General features: G+C 36.3%; 1 protein-coding gene across 1 annotated transcript in view; it reads left to right on the top strand.

Annotated features, from left to right (window-relative positions):
- The window catches only part of arhgdia (Rho GDP dissociation inhibitor (GDI) alpha), a 31,847-nt gene extending 4,995 nt beyond the window's left edge, over positions 1 to 26,852 (top strand). The window contains exons 2-6 of the mRNA XM_051102144.1: positions 15,386 to 15,581; positions 20,272 to 20,358; positions 21,836 to 21,912; positions 22,302 to 22,365; positions 24,997 to 26,852. Of these exons, the coding sequence (XP_050958101.1) occupies positions 15,395 to 15,581; positions 20,272 to 20,358; positions 21,836 to 21,912; positions 22,302 to 22,365; positions 24,997 to 25,196 (615 nt within the window). The 5' untranslated portion in view covers positions 15,386 to 15,394 and the 3' untranslated portion in view covers positions 25,197 to 26,852. The remainder of the gene's footprint in view (positions 1 to 15,385; positions 15,582 to 20,271; positions 20,359 to 21,835; positions 21,913 to 22,301; positions 22,366 to 24,996) is intronic.
- Positions 26,853 to 27,676: the final 824 nt, after the last annotated feature.

Genomic DNA, 27,676 nt, shown 5'->3' with positions numbered 1-27,676 from the left:
GTTAGCATTAGTTAATGCACTGTGAACTAACATGAACAAACAATGAACAACTATATTTTTATTAACTAACATTAACAAAGATGAATAAATAGTGTAATAAACATGTTGTTCATTGTGCATTCATGTTAGTTAATACATTAACTAATGTTAACAAAAGACACCTTGTTGTAAAGTGTTACTGTTATTAGTTTGTACTGTGGTAATTTTGCTTGAATCTAAAATTTTGGATTTGTAACAACCTAATTTTTAAGCCAAAATAATTACATCATAATATGTTGATGTTGTAAAATAAAATTACATTTAAAATGACATATTTATATATTACAAATTACATAATCAAGGCTATAACATCTGTCTTTCATAGCATTGTTTTCATTTCCAAATGAAAAGTTTAGTTTAATTGTATTAAATAGTATTCAGCAAGTCACATGATATTGACATGTAAAAAAGAAAGTGTAAAAAGAAAGATTTTTTTTTTTTTTTGCAAGATAATAAATGCTAACCTAAGTTATTTGGAAGAAATCTGGCACAGGAAGTTGAAGAAACAGGAAGTTGTTTGAAGACAAAGAAACATCACCACTAGCATGCTTTTGTTTTATGTTGCAGTTCGCGTGTCACAGTTACTATAGTTTTAGATGTTGAACGAGGTTTCCACCACTACTGTGTTTGTCCTAGTATGTTCATGACAAGAGCCAAAGCTGGGAGGGGCTTCTTGAAGTGTGATCTATTCCTGTCCTCTCTCTTCTCATTTCTTCAAGGACCTCTGTCTTTTCTCAAGCTTTGTGCAGCGTTAGGTCTATGGACACATACAGCCGAGTGTTGGCAATCACCCTGCTCTCCCCCAACATGTTTGACCTTCGACTGAACAAAAGACGGCCCTTTGGGATCTCAACTTTCAACATCCCCTCCACCCACTTTAAATCCGTCTCTTGCTCCATGTTTGTTTTCGGTTGAGCCAATCCCGAACTGAAAGGCAGCACTGCTGACCCTCCTCTGATGCAGGCTGTGCTATTGATTGTGGAGTACGAGGCTCATGGCTGTTGCTAGGGAAGTCTCATCACAATCTGGCCAAACCGTAATCACCCCCCTCGGTGAGGCTGATGGATCTGAAGGCATCTGCCCAACACAGCATTGACCTGCTTTCCCTTCCTTCTTCTACACTTCTACGCATCCTTTAATAGTTTTTATTCAAACATAATTTGAAATTTCTGGTGGTCCGTCTTCAAATTGCCAGCATGACAAAGCTTTAAGTCGGCGTGACTGGAAATTGCAAATTTTTTCTTTCAATATTGTAAAGTATAACCAAATGAAACGGCTTCTCAAAACAGAAAAAAAAATGTTGGGTGGGACTTGATTTTGTCCATTGATTGGATCATTGATTTGTTGTTAATTGCTGTGATTGTTTCCGGTTGCTGGAGGGGAAGGATTGAAACTGAGATGCTGTTAGGAAAGCTATCTTAAAATTGTGTCTCTTTTGAGGTAACTTAAAAGCAGGGTGAGTGATTTGGTTCAAAAACATTTTTTGTTATACTGGTCAAAAGTCTCTTCACATCCCGATAGCAATCACTAAGTTAAGTGGTTTAAATTTGTATTTATATTGTCTGTGGAAAGGGTAGGACCCTAAAATGTTCGTCCAATCATATTCTTCGGTCCGAGGACAGCGAACGTGTCTACTTGCCTACCTGCCTGTCAACGTGTGAATTTGAATACCTCCACACCCTGTTCACGCAGACATGATACGTCATCAGCGCTGTCCATTACGCCACTGCAGACCGAGCGAGAATGGACAGCATTATTATTGTAATATCATGCGTTTGTACTGTAATGTTTTCTCACCTGTGAATGAGACATGAGGTCATCTGACAGCATTGCATTCAACCCTCCACCAATACTGTGTCTCATCATGTTGCTGTTTAGCCTCTGGTCTGCATGGAAGCCTGTTTCTGCCACTGAATTAAAAAAGTAAAGGCAGTAATTGTGACTTTTTATCTCACAATTCTGACTTTTTTCTCACAATTGTGAGTTCACATCTTGCGATTCTTAATTTTCTCCAAATTGCGTGACACAAACTCGCGGTTCTGACTTTTATATAGAATTAAATATAAACAGACAAGTGGGATGTAAACTTGCAATTCTAAAAAACAACATTTTTTTTTTTATCCGCTCAGAACAGGACTTGCAATTGCGACTTTATATCTCACAATTCTAAGAAAAAAAAGTTAGAAATGTGAATCATATCTCACAATTCTGAGGGAAAAAAGTCAGAACTGTTAGAACAAGTTACCTTTTTTTTTTTTTTTTTTAATTCAGTGGCAGAAATGGGCTTCCATAGGTCTGCCTGTGCGTGTTCATGTGTTTTGGATGAGGTGTGGCTTTCGCAGGGTTGCCAGGTTTTCACAATAATGCCCACCCAATTGCTGTTCAAAACTACCCCAAAACTAGCCCAATCGCATTTCCCCATTGTGTTCAAGGGGGATAAAAATACATGTTTTTTATTGGGGTTCCCCTGGTAAATTTCTATTTCAAGGGCGGCAACAGTGTTTAAGTAGCCCAATTCCTCGGGTAAACCAAAGACTTGGAAACACTGGGTTTTGGTGCGATATGCAGGGAGGGTAGGATCTTATGCATTCAAAGCTAGCTTTCTATTTATAGCCTCTCCAAAATCACCTACCCTACCTTTAAGGTGGTGTTACATGACTCTCTTGTCAACTAAAAATAAAAAACTTTGTTTTGGCGGCTCATTTACACGACAACAGTTTAGCTGCCCTAAAACACTTTCTAACTTTTGAAAATGGATTTCAAAGTGCAAATTTTAAATAAACTTTGAAAACGGCAATTTGAGAATGTATATTTGTGAATATGTGCATGTGTATTATGTGTAGGGCTGTCACTAAAGATTATTTTGGTAATTGAGTAATCAGTCACTTATTCTGATGATTAATCGAGTAGTCGGAACTAACGTATACACATTATATCAAATGACTGCAGAGGGTGCCAACGGCCTGATGAGTGTTTACGTTTTTCTGCGTGAGCTAATTCTTGTTTAATATTGAATAAACAACGTTTAATTGAAATGTCCACTTAATCTTTAATATTTGGCCATGACAGAAATGCAACAGCCACTGTAATTTCTTGAATGCGTGGACATCAAAATGTGTAAACTGAGTGAGGTTTTGAACTTATTTTGAAAAAGTGATGAATAGTTAGCATATTGAGAAAGATATTAATGTATTCTCCTGTCTTTGCGTAGGTTTATAAATGATTTACCTCACAAATCTGATGAAATGGAGGACGTTGCGTTTTCAGATGAACGTTATAATAAACCCAAACTCGCAGTAATATGCAGCTCCACTCATGTAAATGATAACAGTTTGTGTGGAGCAGCGTTTACTTTAATTGAATGGTAGTTTTTGTGAATTCACAATATTATTACACTTTATTATTTTTAAATAGGTTTAATATATCATGCTGTCTTGGAAAACGGTCTAATAATGTGTTTCATGCATTCTCGTCTGTGGAATGCTCCACTTCCGGCATTTTGCCGGTTATTCGACACAAGCAAGTCAAGGATTTTTTTTTATTTTTTTTATTGAGTACTCGAATCGAGTAATCGTGACAGCCCTAATTACATGTTCAGTTTGTAAGTATGCGTGCAGATACGTAGTGTTTCTTTACAAAGTCAGGTCGCCAACTACTGGCCTGACATGAATAATACAGCGTTTTTAGTCATTTTCGTGGAATCGTGCGAATAGGGATTGTTTTGACAGTGTCATTGTCTGTAAAAGTGCAAAGAAAAAAAAACTCTTCTGTTTTTAGTACATCGATGTCCTGTAAATGTACCCCTAAGAGAGTTCAGTGTTCAGCCGCCTACGTAGGAAGAGCGAGCAAAAGCCAATTGAAAAAGAATGGAATGTTTACAGCAGAAGTATTCCCTGAGATCCAGGGAGAGGCAAGGATATGAACAAAGTTCCTCTGTTTACATCAGAATTTTCTAGACTGTACTCGGAGTACGACAGTTTGGACGTGTTGAGACCCCGTGAAATCTAAAATAAGAGTATGGTTGCCTTTCAGTGCTCCCTGAAACAGGCATATATTCATATTTACCATTAAACTGCCTGTCTCTTCTGGTAAAAACTGAAGATTTTGATGAGTCATGTTGCATTTATGGGCGTATCCTATCAGATGATCACTATAATGGGAATTTAGTACCAGCTAATACCACCTGACACTAACAAGTAGCAAACAATTGTTCATCGCTGTAATAAGACTACTGGCTGTTGAAGACGTGCCTCACCCCAGCTTCCTGTTTTAGTAGGAAATACATCAGCATAGGAAAGGAAGCCATTTCATTGGTTTTTATTTAAGAAATGAGCTGTGCAGCTGTGCAGCTTTACTCATTGTATAATCTCTCTAACCATGTTCAGTGTAGAATTCAGTTTTTATCTGAAGTTCAGATTGTTTCAGCTGCCCAGGAACATTATTGTTCAGTCCTGCTGTGTTGTGGTGTGTGTCAGAGTCTTTCTTTACTGACTCATCCACTCTCTAATTAAGTTCAGTCTTCTTGGGTTCGGGCCAAACAGAGTAAGTGCTTGTGTGGTGCTCTGTTACCCACAGTTCGTTCTGCACACATGACCCTACGGTGGAGATAATTGTTGTTCGTGCCCATTCTGGCTGTTCAGGCTCACTTCAGTCTGACATTAGCACTGTAAAATGTCTTTGTTTGTCCCTTTGGATTTTCTTCCCATTTTGTGTCGTTGTCTGTCTTGCACAGTTCATGTCTTTATTCCAATTATTTTTGTCACAATGTTGCAGCAGCCGCAGGATACGTTACCGTTATTATCGGGTTTGAGGTTAAGTAGGACAGGAACTCATTTTCTGTGCCATGCCTCGCATGCAACACAATAGTGCACCTACGAGGAGCTCTACAAAACTGTGTCGTTGGATGTTTTCAGCCAATGAGAGACAGATCAGTGGGTTTGTCTGTTGAATGTTTCCAGACCACCTCGCTCATTCAGACGATGGCACAACTTGTCTTCAGTAGTAGATACTCACCAGACTTTTGTGCCCATGAGTAAATGCTGTACTTTGCATTCATATTTCATACAACTTTCATATTAGTTAAGTATGTATTTAATTAACTCACTTGCGAGTTCACCGTTTGAGTCTGACTCAGTCAGTGAATCATTTAAATGAATGTGAATAATTTAGTGAATCTCTTCTGCTGAAATGCAAGTCATTTTTCGGTTCTGTCCCGTTTGAATTCATTTAAAAAGATAGTTCACCCAAAAATAAAAATTCTGTCATTAATTACTCACTCTCATGGCATTCAAAACCTGTAAGACATTCGTTCATCTTCAGAACACAAATTAAGATATTTTGATGACATCCAAGAGCTTTCTGACCCTGCGTAGACAGCAATGGTACGACCACATTCAAGACCCAGAAGGTAAGATAAATAAATAATAATAAATAATAATAAATACATTTATTCTATTCCACGACAAATGCATGTACTAATGAACGTGCATTGAAGACTGAAATGAGAGAGAAGAAATCGTCAATTGAAGTCGTTATTTTTGTTTTCTTCACACAAAAGGTATTCTCGTAGCTTCATAATATTACGTTTGAAACGCTGATGTCACATGGACTATTGTAATGATGTCCTTACGACTTTTCTGGGCCTTGAACATGTCAGTTGTGTTGCTGTCTATTCAGGGTCAGAAAACTCTTAGATTTCATCAGAAATATCTTACTTCGTGTTTTAAAGATGAACAAAGGTCTTATGGGTTTGAAATGACATGAGGGTGAGTAATTAAAGGAGAACAAAAATTTACGTATAGACATAGTAAGACAAGACGAGCGTTTGAGATTAAAAAGTATTTAAATTGTATTATTTTTATGAAAATAGCCGATCGTTTTGCTAGGTAAGACCCTTCTTCGTCGGCTGGGATCGATGACAACGGGGTGAGATTACCTGTAAATTTTTGTTTTGGAAGTGGACTTCTCCTTTAATGACACAATATTCATTTTTGGGTGAATTATCACTATAAGACATATATGTGACCCTGGATCACAAAACCAGTTATAAGGGTAAATTTTATGAAACTGAGATTTATACGTCATCTGAAAGCTGAAAAAAAAGCTTTCCATTGATGTATGATTTGTTAGGATATGACAATATTTGGCCGAGATGGAACTATTTAAAAAATCTGAAATCTGAGTGCAAAAAATCAAAATATTGAAAAAGTTGGCTTTAAAGTTGTCCAAATGAAGTTCTTAGCAATGCATATTACTAAACAAAAATTAAGTTTTGATAGATTTATGGTAGGAAATTTACAAAATATCTTCATGGAACATGATCTTTACTTAATATCCTAATGATTTTTGCCATAAAAGAAAAATTGATAATTTTGACCCATACAATGTTTTTTTTGGCTATTGCTACAAATATACCTGTGCTGCTTATGACTGGTTTTGTGGTCCAGGGTCACATATTGATAATTCTCTTCTCACACTCATAGTTTTGATTACAATGCATCATATCTGGTCGAATATTTGCAGTCTAGACGCGTAACTTAAAAAGTTTCAACAGATCCAAAGCTCAAACTAGATTTGAAAATTCAGCACCTGATTGGAAGTCCACGCAACTCCTGTGCTGCTTTCTATTGAAAATGAACAACTTCCAGCCTGTCAAAGAAAATGAAAAGGTGGCTTAAATATTTCAAATGAAGAGACAATGGCTTCCACAGTCATTTTTTTTTTTTTTTTTTTTAGTCTGGAGTCCTGTCATCCGAGTGAAAAATAGTCGTGTCTGGAAAACGAACCAGCATCTAGTGAGATTCTCACTTTCCCTTTCCCAGCGGATCAGACCTGCTGTTTAATTAACACAAGTGCTCTCCATAGCTACAGTTTCCTGGCTGTACCATCACGTTGCATAACAATATTAATATCCAGGAGGCTTCTGCTTGAGCATGAGAGTAGTTTACTTTGACAAGTTACCGTGGTACTTTGTCATGTATGTCTGACAAGGTGTTTGTATAACTCAACAGACCTATTTTCCAACACAATTCTGTTGGCGTATTTAAAGGGCCTCAGCCAAGCTACTGCACTTGAGATGAATGGGACTATTAATGGATGGGTTTCTCCAGCTGTTGTAGACCTTGTAGTATTGAACAGCCTTGTTTACTTTGTCATCAAATTAATTATAGCATCTAAGTTGCAGGTCCATTTCTCACTCTCACTTCACCTCAGTGTAAACCTGAGGATAACCGGGTCTCTTGAGGATACTGATTAGGTTTGTCAGGTAAATCCTCTTTACCTGGCATCTTTTGACATCCCTCAGCTCTTACCGACACTTCCCCCCCTTTAATTAGTGCTAATCTTGACTACGTAATCTTGTTGGTTTCATTGTTGCTCAGTAACGAGCCTAATCTCAGGCTTTGTAACCCCTAGACTAACATGATAGTCTTGCTCAGGCTTCCCTGCTGATATTAGTTCTGGATAATCCCTAATTAGAGTGAATTTAGCTCAACCGGACAGAACTGAATGGAGAAGTGGGTGGTGCCGATGTCAAAATCAAGCCGTTTCCACCGTCGAGTGCGTGAACTGGCTGTGACAGCTCTCTTTGCTTTGTTTTAAACGACCTGCTGTTGTTCCCCTAGGTTATGTACCTGCTGCTGTGTTTAGGAAATAATTGTTGCAAGCATGTTAAACACGCTCAGCTGTGTGAAATTACCCTGCATTCCCTTGTGCGTATTAACATTGAGATGACTGCCAAATGGCTAGCGCCAGTGTTTGTACTGGTTTACTTTGGCAGCTAAAGTGATGTAATGTGGGCATGAATGCGTTTCGCTTGCTGCAGGACCTTGTTTTCATGTTCTGCTGATTCTTCAGCAGAAACAGATTGCACTTCGTCAGTCTTAATTAACTTTTGCCAGATCCAGAAGGGACATGAGCTGCTTTTTTATTACACACTGGTGTTTTTTCTGTTCTGCTTCCCTCAGCCACTTTAGCTTCTTGAGTAGGGAGGTCAGTTTTCATTAAAACTCGGTTGTCGTTTGAAATTATGATCGATTAATCTATAAATTGTAAATATTAATATCACAAATTGTCCAAATATCTTGCAACCAGTTGGCGCTTGACATGAAAAATTGGTAAACCGTCTTTTGGCGTCGGAATTACTAGTACAAATTACTAGTATCTGCACCATTTAGGGCCCTGTGATTTCCATGATGCGGAAAAAGTGGACATAATTGCGGAATCCAGTCATAAAAAACGGAATTTACTGATCAATGTGGAATGTCACAGAATTTGTTCAAACAATAGTTTGAATGAATTAATCAAAAGTAGGTCATTACACTTAAACCACAATATGGACTAGTATCTATAAATATTACACCGCAAAAATACCATTTACATGTGAATCCTGCATGTTCTGCAGGAACAGACCAGTGGTTTTGTTTACTACACACACCGAAGCACGCGTGACGCTTGCTGTGATTTCAGCGTCTGTCGTCTCACTGAATGAGGACATAAATACATGAACAATATCTGCTGAGCGTCACTTCATAAGCATTTGACCGTTCAATTTTAGGAAAACTAGCCTTATATCATATACACAACAGAAATGTAAAGATAGACACGGAAACCCGTCAAAATAAAATTCCGGTTTAACTTGAAGACATTGTGCCAGATATATATATATTACTACTATTACTACGACTACTAAAATGGAACAAACATTATTTTTTAGGGTATAAACACACAACATTTCTTCCATGTTTTAATTTTAATAGTAAAAAATGTTTGCTTAATTTTCAATAATTAAAAGATTAGTGAAATTAATGTTTTATGCCTTCATTTGACAACCAGAACATTTTAAGTACACAACACACAATTTCTGAGGGTAAAAAAACTTTCATAAGGCTATTTTAAGAATAAATGTGAATAAATTAAGTATGCATTCAAATAATTAGACCTGCTAAAACAGAATTTGATAACAATAAAACATATGGTGAGGAACCTTTATTAAATTGATGTGAAATTGTATACATTTCATGATTTTAATTAATTAGACATGTTCTTTGATTAATAAAATGTAATTCAACCATTAAAAAGGAGTTGCGGAAAAATTAAAATGGGAAAAAACAAAATCCAGAAAAATTAAAAAGGAAAAAAACGGAATAAAAAAAAAATGGAATTTAGAAAAAAATTTTTAAAAAAATTTAATTAAACTTTCTGGAAGATATTTGTTATTTTTCATTAGGCATATACTTCGTGTATTTTTATTCATTTTGTTAATAAATTAATCATTATATCTTTAATATAAGTCGTACTGTTTTGTTGTCCATTTAATCAATTGATGCCGAATTGACGTTGATTTGAAAGTGAAAGTAAAATGCGCACGGGCGTTTACAAGCTATTTAAGAGCGAGGAAAAGGGGGAAAGCTCTAACAAACTACCCCCGGTGATACCGGTATTACCAGTGTCATCACACGTTGGTTAACCGGTGGGAAAGTTTCCTCACTGTCACATCCCTAGCTCACATTCAGTAAAGTTCTCTTTCGCTGCTAATTGCATTTTATTGATTTAAAATCACTTTTTTAAAAAACTGCAATGCTTAAAAACAAGTGTGAACGATACATTTTTGTGACCACGTTGCGAAGTCATGTGAGCATCTAAAATTTCTACCAGTTAATTGTCTACTGGTATATTGCCCACCCCTACATATAGAGTGAACACGTAATACGCATAAGTATGTGTACAGGCACGTTGTGTTTTTTTACAAATTGACATCGCCACCTACAGGCCTGGCATGCGTAACACAGCATTTTTAGTTGTTTTTGTAGATCCGTGTAAACGGATCGTCTTAACACAAACCTTTTCAAAGACACATAGGAAGAACTTTTTGTAGTTCATACTCGATAATACAAAATTAAATGAAAATAAAGGCCCATTTACACCAATTACTATAAAGATAACTGTAACATAAAATTTTTTATATTGTATTTTTTTTAAATCAGGTTTCCATTTGTCCTCACTTCTATATCTTCATAGTGTAGTTCAGGAATGTCCAGTTCTGCGGAATTCAGCTTAAATGGTTATTAAACACACTTGAAGCAGCTTATCAGTGTCTTCAGCATCGCTAGAAACTTCTGGTCCGATAGCCTGAATCTAGTCGCTGCAGTAAGGTGTCCCTCCAGGAGCAGGATTGGTCACGCCTGGTTTAGTGCTAATAGAAACATGGCAACCCATCATGTGTCTGTCTGCTTTCTGATCCTGAACTTCAAACCCTGGCCGCTGGAGCAGTGTGCCAGAGCTCACTGATGAAGAACGGCCTCTCTCTCGCTGTCAGGGGAGCGCAGGGGCCCAGAATGGAAAAAGACATCCAGTGTTATCTGAGTTCCTGTCTGATCGTGGCCAAAACCAGCCCCTGCCAAAACTATAAGAGGGCTGCTTTGACGACGCTAGGATGACTTGCTAGAATGTTATGCTCTTTTATTGATTACATCGTGTCGTTTTTTGGTTTATAGGCATTTTAATGATAAGGGATGGGGTAGAAAACGTCTTTGTGGGTTTTCATGAGACAGGCTCTTTCACCAGATTGCAGTATCTGCTCAAAGAGGGGAGAAGTTTGGGAGTCTCCCGAAGAGTTACGCAAACAACATCTGTCTTCGATATACACAACCTACAGGCTGTTCTAGTACACCATATGCTGGAGGGTTTTTTTTTTTTTCCTGTTGTTCACTGGCTTTCTCGGTTCACATCTTGTGTGTTCGTTCATATGTGGTCCTCATTACAACTGTTTGTAAGATTAGCTGGCAGATCTGCTGGTTGTTTGAAAGAAGTGGTTGGATTTATAGAAATTGTTATACTCTTGGCGGCCAAGTGGAATTTCTCTTCTTGATCACTTGAAGGGCCCTTTCAGGGTAACAATTTAGTATGAATTCAGTAAATAACTGACACTGAAGACTAGAGTAATGATGCTGAAAATGTAGCTTTGATCACAGAAATAAATTATATTTTAAATTAGAAAACAGTGATTTGAAATGGTAATAATATTTCACAATATTACTGGTTTTACTGTATTTTTGAATCAAATGAATGCAGTCTTAGTGAACATAAATTTATTTCTGAAACATTAAAATATCTTACTAACCCCAAACTGTTGAACGATATTGTCTGTAGTATTAAATATTAATAAAATTCAACCTCCTGAACATTTCTGAAAGGCCTGTTTTCACTGACCAAAAATTAAACAGTCTTGTTTAATAGCGAAGTTTATGAATTTTGTAATTTGTAATGTGTGTGTGTTTTTAAATCATCCATTTTTCTCCTCAAAATCTGTGCTTTACATTTATTTATATTTATAATATCAATAATAGTGCCCTAAAACATTTTTGTTTTTCAGGAATTCTTATTTATTTATTAAAATGTTTACTATTTATTTAATTTCATACAGTTTTATCAATAATAGTGCCCTATACATACATACATACATACACACATATACTTTTTTTTTTTTTTTTGAAATTCTGTTGTCTGTTTTTATTTATTTATTATTTATTTACTGTATTCGTGGCAATTAATTTTTTTTTTTTTAATGTTTTAATTACATTTGATCTGATCAGTCTGATCAGTTGAACTCATTAAACTTTACCAATTTAATAATTTATTACAATTTTAGAAATAGTGCCTTATAAAATGTTTGGTTTTCAGAAATTCTGTTGTCAGTTTTTATTTATTGATTGATTTATTGTAATCGATGCAATAAATTATGATTTTAATATTTTAATTTTAATAATAAAAAACAATATCTAATCAGTTGAACTCATTAAACTTTACAAAAATAATGATTTATTACAATTTTAACAATAATAATGAACTATAAAATATTGTTTTTCAGAAATTCTGTTCTGTTTTAATTTATTGATTTATTGTAACTGCTGAAATAAATCATGATGTTTCTTATAAAATAATAATATTATTATTATTATTATTATCATTATTATTATTATTATTATTATTATCAATTCTATGAAATTCTGTGTTATAATAGTACATTTCTTTTTCTTCCTGCCACCCCCCTCAAATTCTGTGCTTTCCATTTATATTTTTCTGGATTTTGTTTTAATACTTTAATTTAATTTTCATAATCAAAAACAATGTCTATTCAGTTGAACTCATCAACTTTAACTATTTAACAGAATTAGAATTTTAACAATAATAGTGCCCTAAAAAATGTTTGTTTTTCTTTTAATTTGATTTATTATTTATTATAATTATTAGTTTATAAATGATAAATTATTTTAAATTATAAACTTCTTTCTTTCTTTTTTTCAGAATTCCACAATGCAATCCACATTTTCACTGTGGAATTCATAGAGCTCTGCAAATTGTATTTCTAATAAAAATCTGCTACAAAACCAGTTAACTTGTACCCTAGATTTGTCGAAGACTTGGTTAAAAAAAAAAAAATGCAACAAGCTGTGGTCGGTCTTCTGCAGATGCATGTTCCGTGTGTCAAAGCCAGTTGAAAGTGATTGAGTTGTGTTATGAGTGTGATTTTGTGCGTTTAGCACGCCAATACCATGTATGGAAAGGAAATGGCCACAGCGAGGTGCCTCTCTAAGCAGAATGCGCTGCAGTTCTGCAGAACAGGAAACTACAGAAGCTGCCGTCAAGGTGAAGCACTCACTGTATTGGGCCAGCGCTCCGGCTGACTTTAGCACGCTAGCAGTGAGAAAACACCAGCACTTTCTGTTCCGAGGCTGCTGCATTGCAGCACAAGTGTTTCCCAGACATCCTCTGCATTCAGTTCTGTATTAAGCATAAATCTTCAAAAGGCCACACTAGGTGAAGACGTCTAAATGAGTCTTATGACATAAATGTAAACATCCAGCATTGAGTCCTTACTCTGACGGGTTCAGCTAGTGATGTTTCATGAGATACAAATCTCAGTGGTTTATTTGTGAAATGGGCTGCACTGACTGTGCTGTATGTTGTTTTTTTTTTGTTTGTTTTTTTTTGTGCATCAACTGAAGAAGTACTTTAGTGTTTGAACCCCACTATAAATTCTGTGTTTTCTGTTTTAATAGTTATTTACCCCCTCAAAATTATGTGCTTTCCATTTATAGATTTCTGGGTTCTGTTTTTTTAATGGTTTAATTTTATTTTAATGTTAAAAAAAATCATTAAACTTTAATAATTTATTACAATTTTAATGATGATAGAGCCCTATAAAATGTGTTTTTTAAAAAATTCTGTTTTCTTTTTTTATTTAATTATTAAACTGTAGTATCTTTAGTGTGGACACTATTGAGAAGAATATTTCTGAATATTTCTGAAGAACCTGTTTTTTTTTTCAGTGAACATTTGTTCAAAATAAAAAAAAAATATTGTTTAATGACAAATTTTATTGTTTTTTTGTCATTTTTGTTATTTATGTTTTTACGCTTACTTTTCTTTTTAGGAGCACTTGTGCTCCTAACTTAAATTTAGGAGCACAGTCAAAATTATAGGAGCACTTTTTAATTAAAAATAAAAAATTCTGATTAAAAAATTTGCTACAAGGTGATATTTGACTCCTTAAAGTGATTTACAGGGGAATTTTGTTTTTGTCTTTTTTTTTTTTTTTTTTTTTTTTTTTTTTTTTTTTAGCGTAAAAGTATGTCATCTTTAATATTTTATACGCTTTTTTAAAATTTCTAATCAAAACAACAGGATAAGAGTAAGTAGAATAAGAAGAGTATGAATCAAATGAAATTAGTATTAACAAAATGAATTTGTACTACAGAGGTGGCACAGAAGAACACAAAAGTGGCTTGTAGGTGTATTTTCATTTGTTTAATGAGGCTCAGAGGTGGCATGAGTGCAATCAAATTCATAAACTCATGTTGAGATAATGTTTTGAACATAAAATTTTGGTTACAGAAATATTAAAGGATTTGTGACTGAAAAGATACTTTAAAAATTAAACTAAAACTGCTAGTCGGTGGCGGCAAGTCTCTGATTTAATTACTGAATCATTCATTCATTTGATTCGTTCGAATGGCTGTTTTTGTTAAGAATAAAGCAAGTGACTGTCTCTATGAATGGAAAACTGAATCACTGACTCACTAGATTCGTTTAAAAACGCATGTTCATTCATAAACGAAATACCACTGTGTTTGAATGGAGATGCGCAGCGGTTAAGTTGTGACTTGTTTCAAACTATTTCTGACAACAAAATAGAGCAAAATCAGGCAATAGTGTAATGGTCAGACAATGTAAGTCACTTCATATTAACTTCTTGCTTATTTAATTATTGTATTAAATCAATATCTCCTTTACAAACTCCCTTAAAAATCATTAAAATCTGTCACTCATCTTAGTTCATCGTGATCTCACAAAGCTCCATTATAATAACGAATCTCCCTACACTGTACAATCAGTCTCTTATTTACACTCTCTCTACACTTTGTTTATGAAAGGATTCATGAGAAATGTCTGATACATTACTCAACGTTGCAAAAACACGTAGAAACCTTTGAAGCTCCCCTCAGCGCAAACACAAATATGCTGATCGGGTCAGTCGCACTGGCGCTCCTAAATATTTACTCATAGTCGCACGCATAGATTTCAGTTGCAAATGTGACCTATATTCATTTATAAAAGTGTAGTATCTATAGTCTGAATGTTATTAAGAAAATCCTGTTTTTAAATTACAATTTGTTAAAATTAAAACAATAGTTTTTAATGACTAATTTGATTCTTTTTTTTTATGTTTTTAAAAGTTGAAATCCATTTTATTTTTTCCCAAATTCAGTGTTAGGTTTCTTTCGCCGCATAAATTTTGTGTTTTCTGTTTTCTGTTATTTACTGAAATTGTTTTTATTAAATTGTGCAGCCGTGGTGACCAAAAGTGACTTTATATATATTTTTAAATAACTTTTTAACAATAGCATATATCATAGTTTGTTTATACAAAAACCTGTTTACATCTGAAATGCATTTAGATTAATTTTGAATTGATTCACTGTCAACCCAAAGTATTTGCACCCTTCATCTCCATGTGTGTCTCCTGAACACACACTTAGCGCTGTGCAGTGTATTTGAGTCCCTGCAGTAATTGGCTTTGACCACTAATGCAATAGTGCTGAATACAGATGCCCACATTAGGCCGTTTTCTCAAGTCCTTTTCCGCTGCAGTCCAGCCGCAGATGGTTGGAGTGTGTGTGTGAGTGTGTGCGGTGAAATAATTTAAAATTCATTAATATTATAAAAAATTTAACACGCTGGAAGAACTGATCACATGACTTCATGCGGGTCAGATCTCCACTGGGTTTGGTAAGGACCGTGTTTGTTTCGTCTCCTCTAACCTGTGTATGTTTGTTTTTTCCTCCAGCTGTCAATCATGGCCGAGCAGGAGCCCACACCAGAGCAGCTAGCCGCAATCGCAGCCGAGAACGAAGAGGGCGAGGCTGTTAACTACAAGCCGCCGGCCCAGAAGAGCCTTCAAGAAATCCAGGAACTCGACAAAGATGACGAAAGCCTCCGCAAGTACAAGGAGGCGCTGCTGGGCACCTGCAATGTTGTTGCAAGTATGTCGCATTATTGTACACACTTTCTCTGCTCTGACCTAGTTTGATGAAAGTTTCTACGCACATCACAACAGTCCCTTTCCCAGAATTCATCCCAGGGACCAGCTCTCCTTTCAACACTCTTTGATTTTAGCTCACTTGATTAGTATGTCTTGGCATGAGCATGACCCTTCTCATGCCGGGTCAGTCATATAACATACCTTCTTTCCTGAATTTATTTATTTATTTACTCATTTATTTAAAGGGGTCATCGGATGCCCATTTTGCACAAGTTGATATGATTCTTTAGGGTCTTAATGAAAAGTCTATAATATACTTTGGTTAAAAATTCTCAATGGTAGTGTAAAACAACACCCTTTTTACCTTGCCAAAATCAGCTCTGCAAAAATCATCTCATTCTGGTCGAGGCCGCTTTAAATGCAAATGAGCTCTGCTCACCCCGCCCCTCTCTTCTCTCTGTGGAGTGACGAGCCTGTTTACTTTAGCCACATTTAGCCGCTAAACTTGCTAACTAGCACGTTATTAGGAAAGGCGATCGCAAAGATTCATAAAAAAAACCCTTATACTCACTTCTGCTGTAAGTGAAGCTGGATCACGAATGATTCGCACGAACATAGACGGATATATGTAGATCGGGAGGTGCATTCCCTTCACAAACAAATGTAATCCACTGCATCTTCAGCAGCTCAGATGTCGGGAGTAAATGACGACCACTATGTTCATTATTACATCCAGCAGCACAACACCTCAATTGTTCAGTCTAACTTACATCCCTGCTCCGGCATCGAAACAAAGAGGGCAGACTGTGACATCTGATCTGAGGTAAAACGCTCATGTTGATCAACTATCGTGGGAGCGGCCTCTGTCTGTGTGACGGCACACCGACAGGCATCTGAGAATGGCTCGATTTGGAAAAGGGGATATTATTTTTACAGATTAATTAAAAACCACTGCATGGATTTTTATCATTATTGGATAGATTTGTACATACACTGCCAACACACATTAATGTTCAAGCAACATGTAAAAGTGAACTTAGCATCCGATGACCCCATTAAAAAAATATATGGTTTCTATAAAAATATTAAGCAGCACAACAGTTTTCAACAGCAGTAAATCAGCATATTAGAATGATTTCTATAGGGGCATGTGACACTGAAGTGTAATGATGCTGAATAAAACATTAAATAATAAATACAAAATTGTTATTATTTTTATTATTATCAACTGATATAGTTTTAAATTGTAATTTCACAATGTTGCTTTTTTTATTGAATATGTGTTCAAATAAATGCAGCTTTTTTTGAGCGTAAGTGCCTTCAAAAACTAAAATCTTACCGACCCCTTATCGGTATAAGGTTTGGTACTTTTGGTAATGTACATAATTACATTTTTAAAATTTTAAGGGGAAAAAAATTACTGCTTTTTAATATTTAACGAATACACCACTTGAGATTTCGAGCTACAGAATTAAATCTTAAAAAAAATATATATTTTTTTAAATAAATAAAAATATAGCTGCAAGTGGTGATTAGCGGAGTTTAGGTGCTTTAAGGCATTTTAAGCACATATGAAAAAAGACATAATATATTCTTTATCAAGCCTGTAATGACCTAAGTCAATGACAAAAAAGCATGGTAATTTACCATAGAAATATGTTTTTTTTTTTAACTTATTATTGTTACAGCACTAGCTTTGTTCAGATCTCCGTAATACTTTGCATGCTTGTTTAGAATCACCCGTCACATGCGCTCACCAAGTTTTAAGTTTTCGTTTAGGCTTTATAGGCCTTTGGGTATATTTAGACAGGCCCCTTTTCTAGACAACCTCCAAGTTTCAAGTCTCTACAACTTACAGTTTGATCTACCCGATCAATTTTAAGTGGAGATTGCTGATTCTTGGCTATTTGAACAATTAAAATAGGCTTTCAGCGCTACGCGCTTGAACCCCTATTAAAGTTAACAGATTTTATTTGGTATTGCAGAGCATTGTTGGTGTACTGAGCTAAATGAGCTGCCGGTGTCCAGCCCGGCTGCAATATTTGTCAAAATAATTAGCATGTGATCTTCATCCAGATACGCATGTTGTTCCAGGACCATCAGACAATGTCGATCCAGGAATGTGTCCTACTTGAGTAAATCATGTTGTTCTGGGCTAGAACTGTAGGCTCTTGGGTAACGCTTCTCAGACGGGGCCTCAACGCCTCCGGCTGCTGTCCTTGTGCGCCGTCTGCCAGCACCCTCACAAGAGCGCTCTAAAACGAGGTCACGTATCTCGAGTTCCTGATCCCTTTTGTTTTTATCAGCAGTCAGCCATTACAACAACCCTGTGTGTTACGGTTCATCCCATCACCTGACGAGCAGTTTGAACTGGCGTCAAGAGACGGGCGTTTAATCACGAGCATCAATCTCATTATTTAATGTAGAGTGAATGAAGCAGCTCCCACAGAGACGTCTGTGAGCATGATGGATGGGCTACAATAAGCGTCAGCGGGGTGCTTCCGCAGTACACATAGACGTCTGTAACGGGACTGTTGGCCGTACTCTAAACAAATAGTGAAGTTGACATGAGTTGCTGATCGAACAAGCCACATCTAACGGATTTGCAAAAATGTGTTTTTAAACATGTTTCCTCACATACACCCGCTCCCCGTCTTTCATTGTCCAACAAAACAAATAGTCCCGCCCTGATCTCACAGCTTTAGCGGAGCCAGACCTTGAGCTGCTCAAACAAACAGAGCATTTCTGGAAGTTGTCGTCATGAGACATTCCTCAGGAAGTCAAACTTTCAATGTCAGCTGAAATAGAATTATTTTAAAGGAGAAGTTCACTTCCAGGACAAACATTTACAGATAATTTACTCACCCCCTTGTCATCCAAGATGTTCATGTCTTTCTTACTTCAGTTGATAAGAAATTATGTTTCTTGAGAAAGAAATTCAGGAATTATTTCTATGTAATGGACTTCAATGGTGTCCCCAAGTTTGAACTTCCAAAATGCAGTTTAAATGCAGCTTCAAATGGCTCTAAACAATCCCAGCTGAGGAAGAAGGATCTTATCTAGCAAAAAATGTATATACTTTTTAACCTCAAACACTCATCTTGTCTAAGTCTGCGTGAAGTCTGTTTTTTTTCTGGGTCAGTACAGTTAGAGTATGTTGAAAAACTCCCAGGACGATTTTGACATTGAAGAAAACGAGATGGGAGTTTTTCGACGTACCCTAACTGTATTGACCCGGATTACACAGGCTATGCATGCGCATCATGGAGATGAGACAAGACTTGCATTTGAGGTTAAAAAGTATAGAAATTGTCATTTTTTTTTTTTTTTAGAAAATAACCAATCTTTTCTCTAGATAAGACCCTTATTCCTTTGCTGGAATCGTTTAGAGCCCTTTGAAGCCGCATTTAAACTGCATTTTGGAAGTTCAAACTTTGGGGCACCATAGAAGTCCATTATATGGAGAACATTCCTGAAATGTTTTCCTCAAGAAACATAATTTCTTTACCACTGAAGAAAAAAAGACATGAACATCTTGGATTACAAGGGGGTGAGTAAATTATCAGTTTATTTTTTTATACTGGAAGTGAACTTGAATTTTAAGCAGGAAGCTGAACGTTTATTCCAAATATACTTTATTCTGGTTTAGGTGATGAGAAAATGTAACATTTGTATGTAGCTACTTATCTAACTTTTTTTTTTTTTGTTGCTACTGATCACAAGTGACAATGTTGCAGCTTAACTTTTGCAAATAAATTTGTTTTATGTTTTTGGAGAAACTCCACAATGCTAAGGTGTTGTAGGTGTTTAAAGGTGTCATGACATGAATTTTTTTTTTATTATTTTAAAATGTTCTTTGAGGTTTACTTATAATGTTAGTGACGTTTTTTTGCACACACACACAAAAACAAATATGTGGAAAAATGATTATTTTCAACCCTCAATCTGACCCTCAGTCTGAAACTGTTTTTAATTGTGTGGACTCTGTCAGAAAGTGGACGCGCATCTGTATCCAGTGTAGACAAGACAGCAGCAGTGATTTTAACTTCTGTTTGCTTTTGATGTGACACTTGCATTCATCATAATTAAGTGTTAAGCCATTAAGTGACTGAATCCAGTGTGCGGGACCTGTAGTGAGAAGTAGACTATTCATCAATATGTTGCTCTGGAGGAGGTGTTTATGTGAACGACTGCACCCGGGTGACATCACCCTAGCACCTCAGATCCAAATGAGCCATTTTTGGAGCTTGATTAAATAAATGCTTTGTTTATAATGAGGAGCTATGAAACTTGCATGCTGTTTTAATGGTACTAAGACCTCTTATATGCCAAAAGATCAAAACAAATTTGATTTCATGTCATGACCCCTTTAAAGGCAGAGTAGGTGATTTGTTTCAAAAACATTTTGGGTAGCTTGTTCTGTGGTTGTTTATGTCCTGATATCAGAGCCTGAATTTTAGCTCAGGATTGCAGGTGCTGTCCATTATTTTAATCATTCTTGCAAATTCTTTAGAAAATTTCTGGTAAAATGTATTCACTGTGTATGTTGAATGAACAAACTAATTCACACAGATTAAATGAATAATTTTAAATTCAAAATGGGGAAAAAAACCTTCCATAATAGTCATGAAATAAATTTCACACCCTGAATATGCGAATCTCAATCTGTGCCTTTTGTTTCGTTCATTTAGCGGATCCCAACGTTCCCAACGTTCAGGTGACACGGCTAACTCTTATGTGCGAGACAGCTCCCGCCCCGCTGACCCTTGACCTGCAAGGTGAGTAGACATTACCTGGATTGTTGAATGGTTAGACCTATATTGTTTCATATTGTCATGTGACCACGATAATATCGCTACATCCCTATTGTTCAGTTATCGAAAGGAAAAAACATTTTCTAGCTTCAAAAAGTTCATAAAAACTTTATAGAAGACGCAGGACGTCTCTGTCTTACCCGGATTTAATAGGAGAAAATTATTGGTCATCCAATCTCAAACACACTCTGTAAGCTTAGATAATTTAGAAGTTTCATCTGGTTTTGTTGAAATATGTAGTTGAGTATCATCAGCATAACAGTGGAAACTAATCCCATATTTTCTAATAAGATCACCAAGGGACAACGTGTATATTGAAAATAGCAGGGGGCCTAAGACAGAGCCTTGCGGCACTCCATACTTTACTGTTATTAAAGGAGAAGTTCCAGAACAACTTCCAGAACAAAAATGTACAGATAATAATCACTTCCTTGTCATCCAAGATGTCGAACTTCTCTTTTAAATGAGATGATTCCCCATTTAAATAAACAGTGATAACTGTCCAACAGGTAGGATCTTAACCATCTTAAAACCTGGCTTTGTATACCCGTATAGTTTTGTAATTGATCTATGAGTATTTAATAATCCATAGTGTTCGAACGCAGGACTAAGATCAAGTAAAACTAGCATTGCGATGCAACCTTGGTCTGAAGGAATAAACAAGTCATTTGTAATCCATATGAATAGAGAGGCTTGATCAAAGTCTTCTGAAGAGACACAATCTCTTTGTGTGATGAACTGATTTAATTTTGGCTTTTATTCACCTATAAACATGAATCAGTGCACATTCAATGAGCACATCAAATACTGTATTACTAGTTTGACACAGTAGCAAAAACCTCTTTGGTTCCTGCGTGTTTCAGCTTCAGTAATGAACTTTACAAATATTGTTTCATTGATATGTTTTCAAATATTTAAATCCCCAATATAATCTCATCACATTACATTAATTTAACAGTCTGAGGCAATTTCTTTTGTGTGCATTCTTGCCGTTTTCAGTCAGCGTTATTTATGTTTTTGCTAAGCCAAACCTGTAGTGCGACATAATCTTACCGTCACATGACCCAGATAAAGCACAGCAGCCTGAAAGCGAGAGCTCAGCGCTGGCAAAGAGAGAGAGGAAGATGAGCAAACGGAGGGTGTACGTGTCCTACAGCCATCTGCTGGAAACATCATTCAACTGCAGTCTGTCATACACTCATAAAACACCATGGACATTCAAAATCAACCACATCTGACTCATGATTTTACTGGCCATACACTCATTATTTTCCACACTATTTTAAATGTTTTTCCTTATGCAAGTCATAATTAGTGGTTGACTTTTATGTTTGTTTGTTTTTTTGATGGCCAATCCTGAGATTTTACTGAACATGTTGTGCTCACTGGTATATTTTGAAAGTTGTACTAACTTGTTTGCGTGTGTTTGGTTCACTCTCAGGTGATCTGGAGAGCTTTAAGAAGCAGTCGTTTGTGCTGAAGGAAGGAGTGGAGTACAGGATAAAGATCAGCTTCAAGGTTAGATGACCAAAACTGGAAACAGATGCAGTAATTGCTAGGAATTTATGTTATCGCACAACTTCTGTCGTAGTATGAAAGTTTCATAGCAATGTGGTTGTTTATTAGTTATTTCTAATAGAAATTCAGTGATGGGTTATATTTTACAACCATGTATTTGTGCCAGTTAGTGGATAATCCAGTAAATCAAAGGTACTTCATTTCCACATTTGAGTATATCCTCTTATTTGAAGCTTGGACTCTCTGTTTTTCCACATTAGTCCATGTTTCTTCCCGTCACGTGTTAAGCAATCACACATTGTGCTGGCCTTACTGACTGCGTGTAAACATGTCTAGACATGTCGCATTTATCAGTTACATAATGTAACATCACATACATCTGTTCGCAGGTAAACAAAGAGATCGTCTCGGGGTTGAAGTACGTACAGCAGACCTTTAGGAAAGGGGTGAAGAGTAAGTGTTCTTTACAAATTACAATACAACATTTGTTTAGTATCAAAAGAAAAGAGATTCATGTACTTTCCAGGTTTTGTAAGCCAGTTTGTTCTTATTACTTAGCATTTCTTTATTTTGGAGTGAAATTAGTTATGGCCTAGATATTTTCTTGACAGGTTTCTGCATTATATTAGTTTGCTGAAATGAATTGATTATAAAGAAAAAAATTTTTTCCACTTTTAGAGCAGCTATAATGCAAATGTGACCCTGGACCACAAAACCAGTCGTAAGAGTCAATTTTTTGAAATTGAGATTTATACATCTTCTGAAAGCTGAATAAATAAGCTTTCCATTGATATATGTTTTATGATAGGGCAGTATTTGGCAACTGTTTGACAATCTGGAATCTGAGAGTGCAAAAAAGTCAAAATATTGAGAAAATCACCTTTAAGTCCGAAGTAATTTCTTAGCAATGCGTATTACTAATCAAAAATTAAGTTTTATTTATTTATGCTAGGAAGTTTACAAAATGTCTTCATGGAACATGATCTTTACTTAATATCCTAATGATTTTTGACATAGAAGAAAAATCAGTAATTTTGACCTATACAATGTATTGTTATTGCTACAAATATACCTGTGCTACTTATGACTGGTTTTGTGGTTCAGGGTCACAAATATGAACATGAAGTAGGAATGGGCATTAAAAAATATCTCTCAGCCATCTAATAGCAGTACTTGCTAAGAAATTGTTTAAAAGGCTTAAATATATTCCATTTTAATGTAAGAACTAAAAATCTAGTAGTAATCTAGTTTAAAATTGTCTTAAATGGTTTATCACTAACTGAACGTGATTGAATATTATTCTTCCTTGCCCATTTATATGCACCAGAATACACCTTAATACAGAGAGTTTTTATATCTCCGTTTTTTTTTTTTTTTTTTTTTTCTAATGACAAGTATACAATATTTTACTTTGTCCTTGAATCATTGACGCACCTGATTCTGGATTCATTCAGTAACGAAACATCACAGTGTTGCTCTGAGGTGAAGAATTCTTCCAAGAAATGCTTATTTTCATTGCCAAATGAAGAAAACATTGAGATTGAGATGTTTATGTTTACATACTACATGTGTGTACTGTGTATATATATTATGTATATATAAATGCACACACATATATGTATATATTAAAAGAAAATTGTATGTATATATATTTATACTTAATATAATTATCATTTATATTATGCATAAATATAAATATTTTACATATAAATCTAACATTTTTCCCTAATATGGGTCATTCTATAATTAGGGGTATATTTAGAATTTGACAATGTTAAAAGTTGTCCTTTTTCCCAAAAACCCAAACATGACCTTACATAGCTGCTTTGAAACAATCTATATTTTATTAAGTGCTATTGAACTAAATCTGTAGGAATATTAAAACACCATCTATGTTTGCTATTGTCCACTATGTTACCTTGGGTAACACAGTTGACAGGTCACAGGTGACATTTTTAGTGTTTTGGGCCTATACTCAACACGCCTAGAACGACTGAGCACATGGTATGTTTAGAATACATTTTCATAAACAAAACATAAGTTTAAATTAAACTGTCCTGCTGTCTTGCAGCAATGATACTTGTGTAACATTGTTGACAGTCAGTGAATCCACTCTTGTGGTTTGCTAGTTTAAGCAATATTAGGGGAAAGAGAGAGAACATAACGTCTAGTGTTTCATCCATGTGCTTCTAGAGGAAATATCATCATACTGTGCAAATTATACAAGAATGGGACAAACCATTTCTTTTTGAGGGGGGTTTTCTAGTGGGTAACTTAGCTGACAATAGTTTTTTCGGACACAAATAAAACTAAAAAAGTTAAATCACAATAAACACTTATTTTTGAAGCACACACCCAAATGTCTTGATAACCTAATATAACTGAAGGCTAAACTGTGAAATTAATTCATATTTGAAGTAATTTTTGTGCTTAAATGCAGAGTAGAATGAGCAGCTTTACAAAATCGGACAGCTGAACATCATTTTTGAACATAAGATATGGCTTTTTCAACATATAGTAGTGTGATTGTGGAAAAATGTAATTGTGTACTAGAAAGTTAAGCATGAGGGCTTTATATTGATAAAAATATACTTCACGGACATGAGATGTACCCACAATTATAGAATGACCCATATATACATGTATGTGTGTGTCTTTATATACATAATAAATATACACAGTATGCACACATATAGTATGTAAACAGACTTTTATTTTGAATGAGATTAATCGTTTCGCAGCTCTAATAAATATTGTGTTTAAAATGTAACATACAGTATTGACTTATTGAACTGTTTGTTTTTGCAAACCAAGTGACTCACGCGATAATATCAGCTTCCACAAAGAACAATTACAATGTTATTGTAGATGATACATATCGCACACCCCTAATTGGGTTTTCTCTGAACATGTCTTGTAGTAATGACTTGTTTTCATTATGATTAAGTATGATTGAGTATTTTATATATTGCCCAGTCGTAACACACATACACAATATTTGTTTGCTCAAAAAAGCACTAACAATGAATATTGCAAATAGTCTACTCCATTTTATTTAAACCTCTACCTGTTTCTTCTGTTTAGTTGACAAGTCTGACTACATGGTGGGCAGCTATGGGCCTCGGCCGAATGAATACGAGTTCCTGACGCCCTTAGAGGAGGCACCCAAAGGCATGCTGGCCCGCGGCACTTACAACATTAAATCCAAGTTCACCGATGACGACAAGCACGACCACCTGTCCTGGGAATGGAACCTCAACATCAAGAAGGACTGGAAAGATTGAGCTGTTTCCAAACCCCCATTTCCTTCTTGTCATTCTCCTATTTCTTCCCTCCCTCCTCCATCTTCCCTCCTTTTTCTTCCTCTCCAACCTCATCCAGTTACCTCCATCGACAGCATCATCATCATCAACATCAACATCATAATTCTGGATTAACTGCTTAACCGATTTAAAGGAAAAGGATCGTTCTCACTCCGTCCACTTTCCTACAGTTTTCTTCCATCCCTCCTTCCCTCCCTCCCTCCATATTCCTATATCTTTCCCTCCCAATGAGTATTGAGGCTTTTCATGAAATATATATGTGAAAACAAACAAAAACGTGCACAATCCATATTTTGTGTTTTGGTTTGTTTGTATATAAAAGTAAAAACAGAGGAAAAAAAATATTCAAAAAACCTCATGGATACTTTTGACATGGCTGTTATTAGTAATCTTCACTGCCCCCGTCTTCCTCTCGTGTCCTGGACCCTTCCCACGTTTATCCCGCGTCATTCCTTTCTCTGACATTCCTTGTTTTCTTTTTAACCATGATCTGCCTTTATGAGTGATATGGGAGAAGGTGCCACTTGCTGATATTTTGCCACTGGCATTCCCTCACAACTCAAAAGTTTGCCTTTGCCTAGAGGGAACGTGTCAATGCCTTTGAGATGAGCCTAGGGTTAGCATAGCATGGGTAACTGTAGAAATGTTAGCGATATGGCGGAACAGGTCTTTACTCGGCTCTCGGTATGAATGGGTGTTTCCAAATATGGTTTTAGCTATGTAGGGTTTGCAGGATCTGAACATCCTGTCCACTAGGGGATCTGTACTAAGAAACAGCCTTGCCCTGCGTAGGGTTTTTGTTTAACCATTTCATCGCCATGTGGCCTTAAAAAACAATTCCTGTAGCAAGACATTGAGGAGCTGCCTTGTAGCGTCTAGGTTTGAAACCCAATCAGATCTTTGTCCTTAAGGAGGCTGTAGTGCATTACTTGACTCTTGCTCCCTCAAGGGACTGGCGGTGACACCTGCTGCCTCATTTAATTGGCTCGATTTGGGATGGACCAAACTTGAAGGCCGGTAGTGAAGTTAGTGAACCTTGATGCAGAGCGAACGTTTTCCCCACTCCAGTTATCACAAACCTCCGCTTTCCAAAGACAACTGGTGCTTCATTTGCAGAATGTGCCCTTTGCTTGTGGTTTACGAGAGAGTTGCCAGTTAGGACCTTTTTAAAATGCAGAAAAAGGGCTGGTTTCACTAACAGATCTCAAGTATTGAACAACTCGACTAAAAAAATGACCAACACCATAGACTGTGCCTCCAGTATTGACAACTACGAGCTGCTCTCGGTGTGTAAGCCTAACGGAAAGAAAGTCAAGACTCTAAAGGAGGTGCATTTGTAGTGGGACGAATCTGGAGTGAACCTAAATCTAAACTCTCAGCTCCAGTCCAGGTGTATTCTAACCTCAGTGTTCAAACAAGAGAGGATGTGCTCACGCATAATTGTACTGTTTTATACACGCTTGTTTCTTTTTTTCCTTTGGCGACATGGCCTGCAAAGTAGTAGCTTGTTGTGCTGGTCCAGAATGCTGCTTCTGTCTTCATCTGTTTGTACTTATCTCTATACTAGCTGGAGATTACTGTTCACCTGTGTCAACATTAAAGTGTTCAGAACAGACAGTTTCTTTTGTCTTCCATTTACCAACATGAATGCTGTACCATTGTTTTTTTTTTTTTGTTTGTTTTGTTTTACTTCACTGGGGGGATGTCTAGATGGTAAGCCTTGTTCTGCAAAACTTACTGTTAGAACTTGGTGCCACCAAGATTAGAAGTCCCGATTATTGGCATAAGGTCTGGTCCACATTGCAATTTGGCTTACTTAATTTTCTGCTTTCACTTTTCGAGCACACAATTGAGCACACGAGCCAATCAAAGTATACTTCACTGACAATGAACAGTTCAGTTTAAGCATACTACCTAGTGCAGGGATAGGTAACTCTGGGTGTGGAGGTCCAGTGTCCTGCAGAGTTGACTCCATCCCTAATCAAACAGTTCAGGGATGGGAGGAACCCTGAATGGAACTAAACTCTGCAGGACACTGGCCCTCCAAGACCAGAGTTGCCCATCTCTGCACTAGTTGTATATTGAGGAATGGAACCAGGGTTCCTCAAACCTTGCCCTGGAGGGCTGCTGTCTGGCAGAGTTTAGCTCAAACCCTGATCAAGCTCACCTACCTGATTTCCTAGTGATCCTGAAGGCCTTGATTAGCTCGCGCAGGTGTGGAGCTAAACTTTGCAGGTCTTTGGCCCTCCAGGGTGAGATTTAGGAACCCTGAATGGAACTAAACTCTGTAGGGCACTGGTCCCTCAGGACCGGAGTTACTCATCTCTTCACCAGGTAGAACATTGGCACAGAACAGCTTCATCTGTACTAGTTGTCTATTGAGGAATGAAACCAGGGTTTCTCAAATCTTGCCCTGGAAGTCCACTGCCTGGCAGAGTTTA

Source organism: Labeo rohita, chromosome 3, assembly GCF_022985175.1.
Source record: "Labeo rohita strain BAU-BD-2019 chromosome 3, IGBB_LRoh.1.0, whole genome shotgun sequence".
Taxonomy (NCBI): domain Eukaryota; kingdom Metazoa; phylum Chordata; class Actinopteri; order Cypriniformes; family Cyprinidae; genus Labeo; species Labeo rohita.
Note: the sequence above shows the minus strand (reverse complement) of the source record. Positions and strands in the feature narration are given on the sequence as shown.